The sequence below is a fragment of the Ammodytes marinus genome (genome assembly GCF_949987685.1).
Source record: "Ammodytes marinus genome assembly, chromosome: 6".
NCBI classification, from domain to species: Eukaryota; Metazoa; Chordata; class Actinopteri; order Uranoscopiformes; family Ammodytidae; genus Ammodytes; species Ammodytes marinus.
Window position 1 is genome coordinate 3,736,826 of NC_137235.1, and position 15,000 is coordinate 3,751,825.

The following is a 15,000-nucleotide window of genomic DNA, read 5'->3' on the forward strand; positions in this document are numbered from 1 at the left end:
ACCACTATCGGCTTAACCGTAGCTGCGTTCCAAATCTCACACTCTTTCTTTATTCTATTCTACATACTGCAACTGATCATACAAATAATCTAGTTAGGATGCAGTAGGCATACAATTGGGACATACTTTTTCTTATTTGTTTCATCATAACATTGCACCTTGATCTTGCCTCTTGCTTATTTATCCGTCGCATTGTTGGTTGTTTTCATACAGATGCTCGATTGATGTGACGTCACTTCCGATGCGCACTGGATTGTGGGTCAGAATCACCCAAATAGCATGCTGTTTTCAACACTTAAAATCTCGACCGGATGTAGTAGGAATCCGGGTATTCTTAAGCATGCTGCATCAGTACCTGATGTTTGTGTTTGTGTATGTCTATGTGTTTGCATAAACATGTGTGTGTTTAGGTGTGCGTATATATGTGTATATGCATCACTCATCATCATGATGTTGGTTCTGTTTTTCTGGTTTTGGTCCCTACTTTAACTAAGTGTCTACTTATGCATTAGCACTTTGTATTTACTGTATTTATTGCATTGTCATTTTTATCCTGTGTCTCCTACGGGGGATTAATAAAGTTGTATCTTATCTTATCTTATTTTACCACAAGAATTGGGACAGCCAAACATTTTTTTTTAGCATACTAAATAGCAAGGAAATAATGGGTAATGAAACGCAGGGCTAGTTTAGTCACTTTTAGTGGCATTTCACAACCCATTCGAAAGCTTCACAGCCTCCAACACATAAAGAAAGATTTTGATGATTTTATCAAATAATTTTAAGAAACTGAATGAATCTGAACTATGAGAAACTATGACATCTTTATTGTCAATTTCTGTAATATGCGCCAGACGTATTCAAAATGACGTTTCTCTCCGACCCACGGTGCAATAAGTACGATTGGATAAAATAAGATGAGTTAAAGCTGGGGTATATGATTTCTGATTGATCAAAGTTAACATGAGCTGTACACTTTGACCAATCAGAGCGAGAGGCTCCGATTCTCTGTTCTTATTGGCTGTTGGGACTGTCCATTCACTTTGGCATGACTTTGTTGGTGCAGAGCGTGTCAGGGAGGGACCATAGGGGAGGGACCAAAGAGAACAAGTGGAGCGGTTGAGGTATTTGGATTCGAATCTCTATCCCAACTGCCATTTTCTCCCCAAATCCTCCACCCCAGCTTTAAATAATATATACAATCAATTCATTCTAGATAGTTTAAAAGTAAGGTCCTTCTACATGTTGTTTTGGACGACTATGTGATACTGTAAACGAGACTGGGACAATGTTACGATTACAGCGAACAGATGGCCTAGAGACAAACTGGAAAGAGACCACTGAATATTTCATACCCTGCCCTCCATGGAGACGAAGAGAGAGAGAGAGAGAGAGAGAGAGAGAGAGAGAGAGAGAGAGAGAGAGAGAGAGAGAGTGGAAAGGATTGAGAGGGAGACAATAAAGGGTTGTCTGGGTGTAGATATGGCAAAGAAAAGAAGGACCTTTATAAAGTATATATTAATCTATAAATGGATTAACTGGTTAAATAAAGTCCTATTTACAACAGCTCTTACAGTCTTTGTTTTGTTTATAGATGTGTTTGTCTAATTGTGTCAATATTTAAAGGTGCTATGAGGAACTTTTAAATATTTCTGAAAATGTCTAATTTTTCCTCTGATGATCACAAATGACATGTAACAGCAAACGAGACCATCAGTGCAAAGAATGCTATTTTTTTAAAGTTTTTCTTAATGCCTTTTGTCATGGGTATACGCTCAACCAGGAACAACAGCTGGCGTAGTAAAAACACTACAACAAAAAAGGGCCACATAGAATTAACAAAAACTGAGAGTACATCGGAGCACTTGTCTGTCTTTCTGCCCATCCACCATCTTTTTGCTGAAGATTCTCAGAGCTTTATAGAACACACCCTGCGTTCTGAATCGCATACTTTCTACTATTTAGTATGTAGAAAAAATATTTAGGATGTCCCGATTCTTGTGGCCAGATTTAGGATGGTTAGAAGTACCCGGATGTCCTACTTCATCCGGCCAAGATTGTTAGTGTTGAAAACTGCATCCTATTTGGGTGATTCTGACCCACAATCCGGTGCGCACGTGAAGTGACGTCACATCGATGAAGCCTCCATATGAAAACAAACAGGGATGCGCCGGATATAATAGCAACAGGCAAGATCAAGGCGCAATGTTATGATGAAATAAAAGAGTAAAAGTATGTCCCAATAGTATGCCATCTGCATCCTAACTAGATTATTTTTATCGTCGGATGTAGTATGTAGAATAGAAAAAAGAAAGAGTCTGCGATTCGGAACGCAGGGTTGGTTTGGAGTGTGGGTCTAGAAAATCTCAGCTTGGAGGGGCATCTAGTCCTGTAGCCCTCAACCCTATAGCATTCAATTCCAAAGGGTATTGACTGAGACACCATAAGGGGAAGTGGTGAATTGGTGATTGGTTCAAAGAAGAATACGTTGTGCACATTAAAGGTGTATTGTGTAGAGTTTATTGGCATTAGTGGAAATGGAATATGCTTTCTAGAACTCACCACTAGATGTCACTAAATACATTGCACCTTTAAGGGCCAAAGTTTGAGAGCCCAACATAGAGCGTCTTCAATGTGATTAAAGTCCGAGCTCTTATTTTGTAATACTGACTGAAAGACTTTTATTGTCTTATTTTGTTGAAGATAATGCTGTTCTCGTATTGTGATTTGGCTCCTTCTCTAGTGTGAGTTTGCTGGCAGGCGGGGACACACAGACTCCCATCCATGATTCAACTATATAAATATTCACCGTTTAGCTTCCCATCTGTCTAAACTAGCTCTCTCCCTCCTGGCACTGGAAAGGTTCTCCATAGCGACACACACTACTGTTGTTGTTCACAGCAGGGACGGACTGGTGTTACTAAGCGGGTCTGATTTGTGCCAGACAAACTGCTGCTTAGCTTTCAGGCCAAAGAATCCATGTGTGGTCCACAGACTCACTGCTACACCTCGATGTATTTAAACGGAGTTAACTCACCCTGCGTTCCAATCCCCATAATTATTAATAACGCGCAAATTAATCGCACAAATAAAACGCGCCCGGTGTGCTAAGGCCTTTACTGTCTTTTCTCAGGCTAGGACGAAGCGATTTTTTAAATGTTTGCACATTTATACTACATAGGATCTCAGAGTTCAATACACCTTCATATTCCCACTGGAGTAGGCCTTTAAGTATGTAGTGTAGTAAAAAGAAAGAGTATGTGATTTTGAACGCAGGGTCAGTGTTGGGAGGCAGAGATACAGTATGGATTGTTTTTTTTTTTTAGATTTTTTAAGATTTTTTGTTGTGGCATTTTCCAGCTTTATTTGATAGTACAGACAGAGTTGAAATGGTGAGAGAGAGAGAGAGAGAGAGAGAGAGAGAGAGAGAGAGGGGGGGGGGGGGTGACCTGCAGTAAAGGTCCACGGGTCGGATTGTCTGCTGATGCAGGGAGGGTCTAATTGAAATGAATGAACCTGCGTTTTTTTCTGCCGCAGTGCCTGAAAGTATTGCTCTCTCTCTCTCTCTCTCTCTGTCCCTCTCTCCATCTCTCTTTCTCGCTCTGTACCTCTCTCCATCTCTCTCTCACGCTGTCTCTCTCTCTCTGTGTCTCCCTCCCTCTCTCTCTCTCTCTCTCTTTCTCTCTCCCTCTCTCTCTCTCTCTCTCTCTCTCTCTCTCTCTCTCTGTGTTTACCTCTCTCTACCTGTCCTCAACACAAACCAATGGGGAGAAAAACAACAACAGAGAAAAAATTGCTGACTGTGCAGCGTCCCTGAAACATGCAGCAAAGAAACGCAGGCCTGTCATTGGCCGAATAGCACCCCACCCACTTCTAACTCCGGGAGAAAGCAGAGATGTCAGCTGACTGCATACACACACACACACACACACACACACACACACACACACACACACACACACACACACACACACACACACACACACACACACACACACACACACATATAGACTGCTCTGCTGCATTGGATGCAGGGAAAGGGCTACGCAGACTGACTGCCCTGATTTACAGTGATGCACATTCACGATCATTCACTGTTGCAGTAACTGGTGCAGGTGTTTGTTTGTGTGTGTTGTAACGAAGATATTGTGATTATTTTTTTCTTTTTAACCGTTAACTCTTACTTGTCTACTGTGTGTATGTGCTGAACAATTCCAGTGTAATCCAGTTTACAGAGCCTAGGCTGTGTAGTAGCACACCAGATTATAATTATTTCTTTTTTACGGCGCACACACAGAATGGACAGCTATAGCGGACTGTGTGGAAAGTAGTGGTCACAGAAGGCCTATTTAGAGTCAGACCTTTCTTGCACAGTTCTATTTATCCCATGGTCCTGTTGAAGTCACATGGAGAGCACCAGTAGACCAGTCAACATTGCTGCTTGCTTTGACATAATCTGTGTTGGTTTTTTATGCTTTGTAAGTGTTATCAGTTTTGGGAGACAAGATATGTAACTCTTTCAATACTCTGGATGGTAGGATGGCCTATAGAAAAGAGGGGCCGACCGGTAACCATGAGGTCTCTGGTTCCTCCTCCCAGTAACCACGAGGTCTCTGGTTCCTCCCAGTAACCATGAGGTCTCTGGTTCCTCCTCCCAGTAACCATGAGGTCTCTGGTTCCTCCCAGTAACCACGAGGTCTCTGGTTCCTCCTCCCAGTAACTATGAGGTCTCTGGTTCCTCCTCCCAGTAACCATGAGGTCTCTGGTTCCTCCTCCCAGTAACCATGAGGTCTCTGGTTCCTCCTCCCAGTAACCATGAGGTCTCTGGTTCCTCCTCCCAGTAACCATGAGGTCTCTGGTTCCTCCTCCCAGTAACCATGAGGTCTCTGTTTCCTCCCAGTAACCATGAGGTCTCTGGTTCCTCCTCCCAGTAACCATGAGGTCTCTGGTTCCTCCTCCCAGTAACCATGAGGTCTCTGGTTCCTCCTCCCAGTAACCATGAGGTCTCTGGTTCCTCCCAGTAACCATGAGGTCTCTGGTTCCTCCTCCCAGTAACCATGAGGTCTCTGGTTCCTCCTCCCAGTAACTATGAGGTCTCTGGTTCCTCCTCCCAGTAACCATGAGGTCTCTGTTTCCTCCCAGTAACCATGAGGTCTCTGGTTCCTCCTCCCAGTAACCATGAGGTCTCTGGTTCCTTCCAGTAACCATGAGGTCTCTGGTTGGATCCCTGACACCGGACAGGAAGGTGTTAGTAGTATAACTAGTGGTGGCTGCTATTACATCTACGGTGCCCATCATCTCTACCATTGTGTCCTTGAGCAAGACACTTAACCCCAAATTGCTCCAGGGGCACTTTAACTTCTAGTCAACTTTGAAAAGGTTCTTCTAAAGTTTGTTACCATGCCAGCTAAAGTTAGGACACACACACACACACACACACACACACACACACACACACACACACACACACACACACACACACACACACACACCTACACCACACTCACTCACCTTTCTTGAACTCCTCCAACATGGCGTCCAGTTTGGTGTCGCTGAACACACAGTGCAGCGGGTGCTTGTAGAACAGTGTGATGGTCTTTAGCGGCGTGCAGTCATCCGGGTCCACGAAGGCCAAATCCTTCACGAACAGAATGTCCACGATGTTGGAACGCTGGTCGTTCTCGAACACGGGAATGCGTGTGTACCCGCTCTGCATGATATCCGACATGGTGTTAAAATCCAGCACCGCGTCCGAGGCCAGCATGAAGCAATCGGTGAGCGGGGTCAGGACGTCCTCCACGGTCTTGGTCCTCAGCTCCAGCGCGCCCTGGATGATGTTTAACTCCTCTTTGACCAGGTCGTGATATGGGTCGGACACGCGCAGCATCTCAAGCAGCTTCTCCCGCGTGTAGAATATCGATATCTCCTGGTTTAGGATGAGATCTAGGAGTTTACTTATCGGGTAGGAGATGGGGAAGGAGAGCACCATGAGAAGCCGCGTCACCCAGATGGTTTTGGATGCGATGGCGAGGCCGTGACGCGAGGCCACCGAATGCGGAAGTATCTCGCCGATGAAGAAGATCCCGAAGGCGCAGATGACCGTGGAGAGCCAGGTCATGCCCAGGATCTGGCACATCCACACGGCCAGCGACGCGTTGATGATCGCGGTGCCCAGCAGCAGAGTGCACAGGACGTAGTTACCGTGGCGACGCACAGACTCGATTTTCCGCGCGTAATTCTGCTCCTTGTCCGTGCCGCTGTTCTGGAGAACCTGCAGCTCCAGGGGGTCCAGCGCCAACAGGCTCAAGTTCAACCCCGAGAAGAGAGCCGAAAGCCCGAGGAGCAAGACGGACACCAACACCTAGGGGTATGGAGCGCAGGATGTAGAAAACAATTAATCGATTACATTTGTCTAGCTGATAGTTTAAGTCAAAAAAAGTCAAAGATTATTTAGGTGACTATTTAGATTTTTATGACTTTTCCTCATATTTAGCTCACTTTCCTAAGGCAAGAGGGACACCAACACCTAGGGGTATGGAGCGCAGGATGTAACACACATAAATAAGATAAGATAAGATAAGATAAGATAAGATAAGATAAGATAAGATAAGATAAGATAAGATAAGATAAGATAAGATAAGATAAGATAAGATAAGATAAGATAAGATATACTTTATTCATCCAAGCAGGGAAATTTAGATGACCAGCAGCCAGCATACATACACACACAACACAACACAACACATATAGATATAAATCCCACCCATACAAAAAATGAGCCCACCGCAATACATAGCCTAGATTAAAAAAGTAGTATGGATGGTCGATTTTCATTTGTCTAGCTGATAGTTTAAGTCAAAGATTATTTAGATTATTTAGGTGACTTTTCCTCATATTTAGCTCACTTTCCTGAGGCAAGACGGACACCAACACCTAGGGTATGAGGGCGAATGTAGAAATTCGATTAAGCTTAATTTTTCTTTTGAATGGCTATACCTTTCCTCACACTTACCTTATTTTCCTAACACTTTATACAGAAATCCATGTACAGTCATATGAAAAAGTTTGGGAACCCCTCTCAGCCGGCATTATAATTGACTCTGCTTTCACAAAAAAAAATATAAAGGTGGTATGTCTTTAATTTACCAGGAACAGTTAAGTACTGGGATGTTTTCCAAACAAAGATTTTTTGAAAAGCAGTATTTGGTTGTATGAAATAAAATAAAATGTGAAAAACTGGCTGTGCAAAAATATGGGTACCCTTGTGGTTTTGTTGATTTTAATGCCTGTAACAGCATGTAAAACTGATGACTTTAAACACAAAGTTGGTTGGATTATGTTGTTAAGCCTTGAACCTCATATAATTGTCTGTTTAATCATGAGAAAATGTATTTTAGGTGCCTAAATGCAAGTTCCACTTCTCTTTGACTCTCTGCTGAAGTGAGACAGAATGGGATCATCAAAACAGCTCCCAAAAGATCTGAAAAACAAAGATTGTTCATTGTCATGGTTTAGGGGAAGGCTATAAGAAGCTTTCCCAAAGGATTCAATTGTCAATTTCGACTGTAGGGAACGTTGTCAGGAAATGGAAGGACACAGGCATAGTGGCAGTTAAACCCAGGCATGGCAGACCAAGAAAAAAACAGGAGCGGCATAGGTGGAGGATTGTGAGAATGGTTGCACACAACCCACAGATCACCTCCAAAGGCCTGCAAGAACATCTGGCTGCAGATGGTGCATCTGTACATCGTTCAACAATTCAGCGCAATTTGCACCAAAACATCTGCTTTTTATAAAGACCAAATAACTTAATTTTTGTCTCATCAGTCCAAAGCATTTTCTTCCAATATGAAGCTGGCTTGTCTAAATGAGCTTTTGCATACTCCATTCAACTGTATCTGTGGCGTGGGCGCAGAAAGGGCTTCCTTCTCATCACCCGGCCATACAGATGTTTTGGTGCAAATTGCACTGAATTGTAGAACCATGTACAGATACACAATCTGCAGCCAGATGTTCTTGCAGGTCTTTGGAGGTGATCTTTGGGTTGTGTGCAACCATTCTCACAATCCGCCGCATATGCCGCTCTTGTACTTTTCTTGGTCTGCTAGACCTGGGTTTAACTGCCACTATGCCTGTGTCCTTCCATTCCCTGACAACGTTCCTTACAGTAGAAATTGACAATTGAAACCTTTGGGAAAGCTTCTTGTAGCCTTCCCCTAAACCATGACAATGAATAATCTTTGTTTTTCAGATCTTTTGGGAGCTGTTTTGATGATCCCATTCTGTCTCACTTCAGCAGAGAGTCAAAGAGAAGTGCAACTTGCATTTAGGCACCTAAAATACATTTTCTCATGATTAAACAGACAATCTATGAGGTTCAAGGCTTAACAACATAATCCAACCAACTTTGTGTTTAAATTCATCAGTTTTACATGCTGTTACAGGCATTAAAATCAACAAAACCACAAGGGTTCCCATATTTTTGCACAGCCAGTTTTTCACATTTTATTTTATTTCATACAACCAAATACTGCTTTTCAAAAAATCTTTGTTTGGAAAACATCCCAGTACTTAGCTGTTCCTGGTAAATTAAAGACATACCACTTTTATATTTTTTTTGTGAAAGCAGAGTCAATTATAATGCCGGCTGAGAGGGGTTCCCAAACTTTTTCATATGACTGTATAACAACATGTCGTATGCAACTTTAAACATGTTATAAAACAACTATGTAAATGTGAAATGCACCTGCAACCACAGCTCCGGGACGGCCGAGCGCTCCACCACGGCGACCCAGAAATCCCTGGTCCGGTAGTGTTCCCATTTGGACCCGTCGAAGGCGCACATCGAGTAGTATTTAATCTTCTCCCCTCTGCGCAGATCTTTAGCCAGCAGCTCTACCAGCACAGAGTTCTGACTGGACGCGGACTTGAAAGACCCCAGCACCTCTATGTCGGACGTCCGGCTGTTCTTGTCCATACACATGTTCCTCTTCGGGTGAACTTGCCCCTCTCTGCCGGGGCTCGGCTCCTCGATGAAGGCGATCCAGGGCGCGGCGTTGTTGGCGCGGTTGGTGGGTCCCCCCGCCGCGGTGCTGCCTGCTGTGCGGTTGAGCCTCTGCGGGGAAGTGGAGTAGTAAACCCGCAGCATGAAGCGAGTCCCCTCGGTGGTTTTCAGCACCCCGTCCTCCACGGACAGCTCCACGCCAGTCTCCTCCGGACGGAAGCCGAGAAGACCAAGAGGCGAAGGGGCGGCGAGCGCTGGGGAGAAGCACAGGGAGAGAACCAGGAGGAATAGAGGCATCAAGCGGAGGTAAGCAGGGGAGAGACGAGCCCCGCTGCGGGAGAGCAGGGCGTCCTGCACCGCCATGATACAGCGCTGAATGTGTGTGTGTGTGTGTGTGTGTGTGTGTGTGTGTGTGTGTGTGTGTGTGTGTGTGTGTGTGTGTGTGTGTGTGTGTGTGTGTGTGTGTGTGTGTGTGTGTGTGTGTGTGTGTGAGACGCTCGTTCAGTCCACAGCAGCAGGCGCGCCCCCCGGGTCACGTGGTTCCGATGCTGCTGCGTGGTTCCGGTCCATGAGGGAGGAGGAGGAGGAGGGATGAAATGTTTTACTGAGAGAGGGAGAGAGAGGGAAGGAGGCAGAGAGGGAGAGAGTTAGTTAGAGAGAGAGGGAGGGAGGCAGAGAGAGAAACAGATGGAGAGAGAGGGAGAGAGGCAGAGAGAGAGAGAGGGGGAGAGAGAGAGAGAGTTATAGAGGGGGAAAGAGAGATAGAGAGAGAGAGGGAGAGAGAGATAGTTAGTTAGAGAGAGAGAGAGAGAGAGAGGCAGAGAGAGAGAGGGGGAGAGAGAGAGAGAGTTAGAGAGAGGGAAAGAGAGATAGAGAGAGGGAGAGAGAGAGATAGTTAGTTAGAGAGGGAGAGAGAGAGATAGAGAGAGTTAGAGAGAGGGAGAGAGAGGGATATAGAGAGAGAGACAGGGAGAGAGAGATGGAGAGAGAGAGAATGAGAGAGGGGGAGAGGGAGAGAGTTAGAGAGAGAGATAGAGAGAGAGACAGGGAGATAGAGAGATGGAGAGAGAGAGAATGAGAAAGAGAGAGAGACATAGGGAGAGAGAGAGAGTTAGAGAGAGAGAGGGAGGGAGATAGAGAGAGACAGGGAGAGAGAGAGAGTTAGAGAAAGAGAAAGAGAGAGGGAGAGAGAGAATGAGAGAGAGGGGGAGGGAGAGAGCAAGAGAGAGACAGAGAGAGAGATAGAGAGAGAGACAGACAGGGAGAGAGAGAGTTAGAGAGATAGAGAGATAGAGAGGGAGAGAGTTAAAGAAAGGTAGAGAGAGAGAGACAGAGAGAGAGAGAGAGAGATGCAGCCTTCAAGATGCCATGACGTCACGTTGTGGAAAAGCCACGTGCTCAACACGAAAAATGAATAACAATAGTCTACTGTAGTGATGCAGATGTGTTTACAGTATTAGTTTAGGCTTAGTTTGTATGAAGCTCAGTAACTGATATGAGTTTTTCTTTTTTTTACATATATATTAGAATTACCTAATGGCTTTATCCATGTGGAAAAAATATATATTTCTTATGATTTATTTCTAATGACTGATAGTAACATATAAGTTGTATAGGCTATAAGTCATCTATAAGTGTTTACAGCATGTCTATAGTTGTATGTTTGACCACTAACATCACCCCCTACTGGAGAAGTGAAGAATTTGATACAAAAGCCATTGGTTAAGATTGGTTACGTTTTTTGTTGTTTATTGTTGTTTTGTAAAGCGCTCTGAGTGAGAGAAGAGCGCTATACAAATAGAATGTATTATTATTATTATTATTATTATTATTATTATTATTATTATTATTATTATTATTATTATTATTATTATTATTATTATTATTATTATTATTATTATTATTATTAAGAAGTTTGTTACATTTACAACTTCGGAGATGATGATTTCTATCTGCAATACAACAGAAATACATCAATAGAAGCATTATCAGCAGTCAACAAACCAAAAGCCAAAACGTTTTTTTTTCTTATTATTTGCTTGTATTCTTGTAACCTGTGTGGCCTCTAGTGGCCACACAGGAGGAGCTGTACGCGGAATGGTTCTTTTAGCCAACTTCCTGTCAGTTACTGCAGGTAGCAGCCCCTCGCCCGTCCCTACGTCACCACATTAATGCACTGCGGTCTTCAAGCAGCAGGTTATCTAGCATCATCTCAGATCCATAAGTGTGATAAAACATGATAAAAACCATCAAAACAGACATTGGGAAGGATTTTTACCTGCTCCTCCATGGTAGGCGCATACACATTCACATTATGTAAGTGGTCACTGTATGAATAAAGAGCGATTTAACATTTATATTAACATAAATAAACCGCTTACTTCACCTTTAAATATTCTGAGCATCTGTTGTGATACTTGAAGACACACAGTGGTTTGCAATCTTGTTAGCTTTTGTAAACCCTTTAAAATAAAGTGTAGACTACCTGGGAGGGGGTGGGGGGGAAGGGCCCATCAACCAAATGTTGTCACTTAAAACTGGTGTGACATGGGGGCGCTGGTGGTGTACTGTTTAGAGCAGGAGACCCGGTTCAAGTCCAACCCGTGGTCGTTCTCCGCACGTCATTCCCCTCTCTGCCACATTTCATCTCTGTCTCTCTGCACTTTACATAAAGCCTTAAAAATGCAAAAAGTTCAATACATTTAAATAAAAAATAAAAGATGGTTTACATTTTTTTAAAGGGGCACTGTGTAACATTTTAAGTAATTTTTAAGTAATTTATTAGCTAAAATCAATATCCTCATTCATAAATATGTCCTCATTGGTGTAAAATCACCTCTGCCAACAATCTGAATTATCCTCCTAAGCGGAGAATAACAAATATTAATATTACATTTTGTACATTGAGCAGGCAGGTTCTTATGGAGGCATCCATGTTTTTGGAATGTCATCAGGTGCATTGTTTAGAATTTAGAATTGTTCTTGTCCTTGAAGGCCACTATAGCTTCTGTTATTATTCAAAAGGGGTGGGGTTACCCAGGGAGCGTTGCATTCTAGAACGTTCTTGATGATGTCATATTACACAGTGCCCCTTTAAAACCTTGAGAGATAAAACTGTATAAATCGACTCTAGCCATGATGTCATCCACGCTTTTATTGTGGTAGTTTTGTCAGCAGGTCAGGGCCACAGGGGCAGAGAGGGAAGGGGGGGGGGGGGGGGGGGGGCAGAGCGGGGTGCGGCCTATATAGGGAAGAGAAATGTTTGTGGGAAAATGGTTTTGCCAATGCTTTGCTGGACTCGATATGTTTCTGCATTTTCCATGACATTTTATTTGCACTGTACGGGCTGTGTCCTGAGGCCTTGTTGGAGTGGGATACATTTCCACTCTAAAATAGGCACTATGATTAACTTTGTTTTCAGAAAAGATAATTCGATTTTGTTTGACCTTTTCAAAGTTTCTGGCATTAAAGGTTATTTGTTTATGTCAATAGGGTTTAAATGCACCCTGAGCCAGATCTTACTGAAGGTCACAGTAACATTTGGACTAAATACGATTGTGTCTAACCTAGAATAACAGTGATTGATATACTGGAACATTAGCTTCTGTCTAAAATCTGTCCTGTAGAATTCTTTATTTTTTAGGGGAAAGAATGAGCTATCCCCCAAACCAGAGAAACAGCTGCAGACCAATAAAAAAATTAAACTAGGGGTTTCCACATAACAACGATTTAATCTACCGTGTGTGGAAAGTTTAGACTGTTTTCTAAATGTCTCTTTAGTGATAGCTAGTGCATGTGTGAGTTTGTGTGTCTGTGTGTGTATGTGTGAGTGTGTGTATGAGTGTGTGTATGTATTTGTGTATGTCTCTGTGCATGTCTATGGGGGTGTGGGAGGGTTGGGTTCTTTTAATTTTCTTCTCTTGATTTTATTAGCTGTTTTTTTCTGTTTTTTTTTCGTTTTTGTTGTAAAGCCCTTTGAGCTACTCTTGAGTATGAAAAGCGGATATAAATAAAAAATAATATTGATTGATTGATAAATGTAGTTTATTATGTTGCTGAATACTTATCTGCATGATTGATGAGCTTAGGTTAAAAAAAACAGACACAATTTTAGTAATTAAAACTGTGTTCCATTTCTATTAATAATTTAAATTAAATTAAAATGCATGTTCCAATTGTTTGTGAAGGTGTCATTCACAGTTTCTCCGCATGATGGCAGTAGTGTAAAGGCTATGAGTGGATGTGTAGGATAATCACAGACGGTATTAAGACCTTCGCTTCCCCTGACCGACCCGCTGATAGTAGTTGAGCCCTTATTCCTTCTGGGCGGAGCTTTAGAGCTTTACCACCAGTAACTCTGCTAACTACTACACTTGCTAGGTACAAATCCACCGTCTCTCGCCGCCAGAGAAGCGTCTCATACGGGGTGACAGCTGAGTGAAAAGTCGCTAAATGTAACTCAACACACCGCACGTTCCGCCTGAACCGAGTCGATTCACGCGAGGAGTTCAGGACAGTTTAAAAAAAGTCAGAAATCACAAAACTCTGGTCAATATTTACAGAAGCAGGTTAGTGATTAACTGTCCTCCTCGGTTGGTTTGCAGCAGCTGCACTCAGTCCCACAGATAGCACCACACACATACACACCGACAGACAGCTAGAAACTCAGCCACTCTATCCGCTTCACAATGCATTGCGTCCGGGCATGGAGAAGCGTGCGTCCCCTGTGCAGAGGAGGCCGCGACTTGTGGAAATCAACCCAGAGACAAGCGTCTGTGGCCCGGGTGGACCTCAGCGGAATCTACCCGCCCATAGCCACTCCGTTCACCGCCACAGAGGACGTGGACTACCGCAGCCTGGAAGAAAACCTGCAGAAGTATAGCAAGATACCATTCAAAGGTCAGACACGAGACACACATTAAAGGTGCACTATGTCACTATAATGTTTCTAAAGTATACAACTCTCATAACTGAATAAACAAACTTTCCTCACAGGAAAATGTGATCCCTGGGACACTGTTTGAAGTTAGAAAGCTTCCTGAAAAGTTACTGTTTCACTTAACAGCAGCAGGGCCCACAGTTTGGTTTACAAACATATTCTAGTCTTACGTTTGGTTCCAGGTTCCTCGAAATAATTATGTTATAATGTATGAATATATAATTATCAAATATTAGCATTACATGAAGGTTAAATATATTTTATACTATCTGCAGGCTCTGTGAATGTAAACAAACCCCCTCCTCTGAAACTACACAGTGAACCTTTAAATGCAAACTTTAAAGGTTCATTAGGAAGTCTTCACGTGCAATTTGTTCAAACTTTCAACGTATTTGTGACGTCAGAGTCAGACACACACGTTAGACCTCATTCGACTCATTGCAGATTCACTGGGTAAATGTGTCAGTCGCTGGTATTTGCTTTAGGGACCTGAACGAGAGGACAAAGTTCAGCACGGTGGAAAAAACGCAAAAAAAGAAATCGTGTGTGTGTGTGTGTGTGTGTGTGTGTGTGTGTGTGTGTGTGTGTGTGTGTGTGTGTGTGTGTGTGTGTGTGTGTGTGTGTGTGTGTGTGTGTGTGTGTGTGTGTGTGTGTGTGTGTGTGTGTGTGTGTGTGTGTGTCGCCCTCTGGTGGTTTTAATGTAATTTCTACTTTATTTGAAGAGGTACAATGGTCATTCAAACATTAACCTTTTCTTGGTTAGCAAAATAGACAGTAATCTCAAAATGGACCAGCAGTGCTTGATAAATAGCTGTGTTTTTGCCTGCATTGGCTTGCCTGTTACTGCTGCTATTACTGTTATACTAATGTTAATGTTATTATACCACAACTCCTCTTATTATCTCTTCGTATGCAAACTGATTGGAAGTCATAGCAGTTGTATATGCCCATTATATCACAGCTCAATGAACCAATCGGATGGTTTGATTTGAGCTACCCATTTTATAATAATTTATTTGACTAGTTTTAATATTAGCTAGACCACAACCCCTCCTAT

At 43.0% G+C, this 15,000-nt stretch overlaps 2 protein-coding genes across 2 annotated transcripts in view; one reads left to right on the forward strand and one right to left on the reverse strand.

Annotated features, from left to right (window-relative positions):
* Positions 1-9,367, reverse strand: part of LOC307252249 (metal transporter CNNM4-like) — a gene marked incomplete at both ends in the record, with an annotated part of 19,688 nt that extends 10,321 nt beyond the window's left edge. The window contains 2 exons of the mRNA XM_080029887.1: positions 5,512-6,361; positions 8,747-9,367. Coding sequence (XP_079886013.1) covers positions 5,512-6,361; positions 8,747-9,367 — 1,471 coding nt within the window. The remainder of the gene's footprint in view (positions 1-5,511; positions 6,362-8,746) is intronic.
* A 4,149-nt stretch (positions 9,368-13,516) lies between these two features.
* Positions 13,517-15,000, forward strand: part of hoga1 (4-hydroxy-2-oxoglutarate aldolase 1) — a 26,976-nt gene continuing 25,492 nt past the window's right edge. The window contains exon 1 of the mRNA XM_080028934.1: positions 13,517-13,903. Within this exon, the coding sequence (XP_079885060.1) occupies positions 13,693-13,903 (211 nt within the window). The 5' untranslated portion in view covers positions 13,517-13,692. The remainder of the gene's footprint in view (positions 13,904-15,000) is intronic.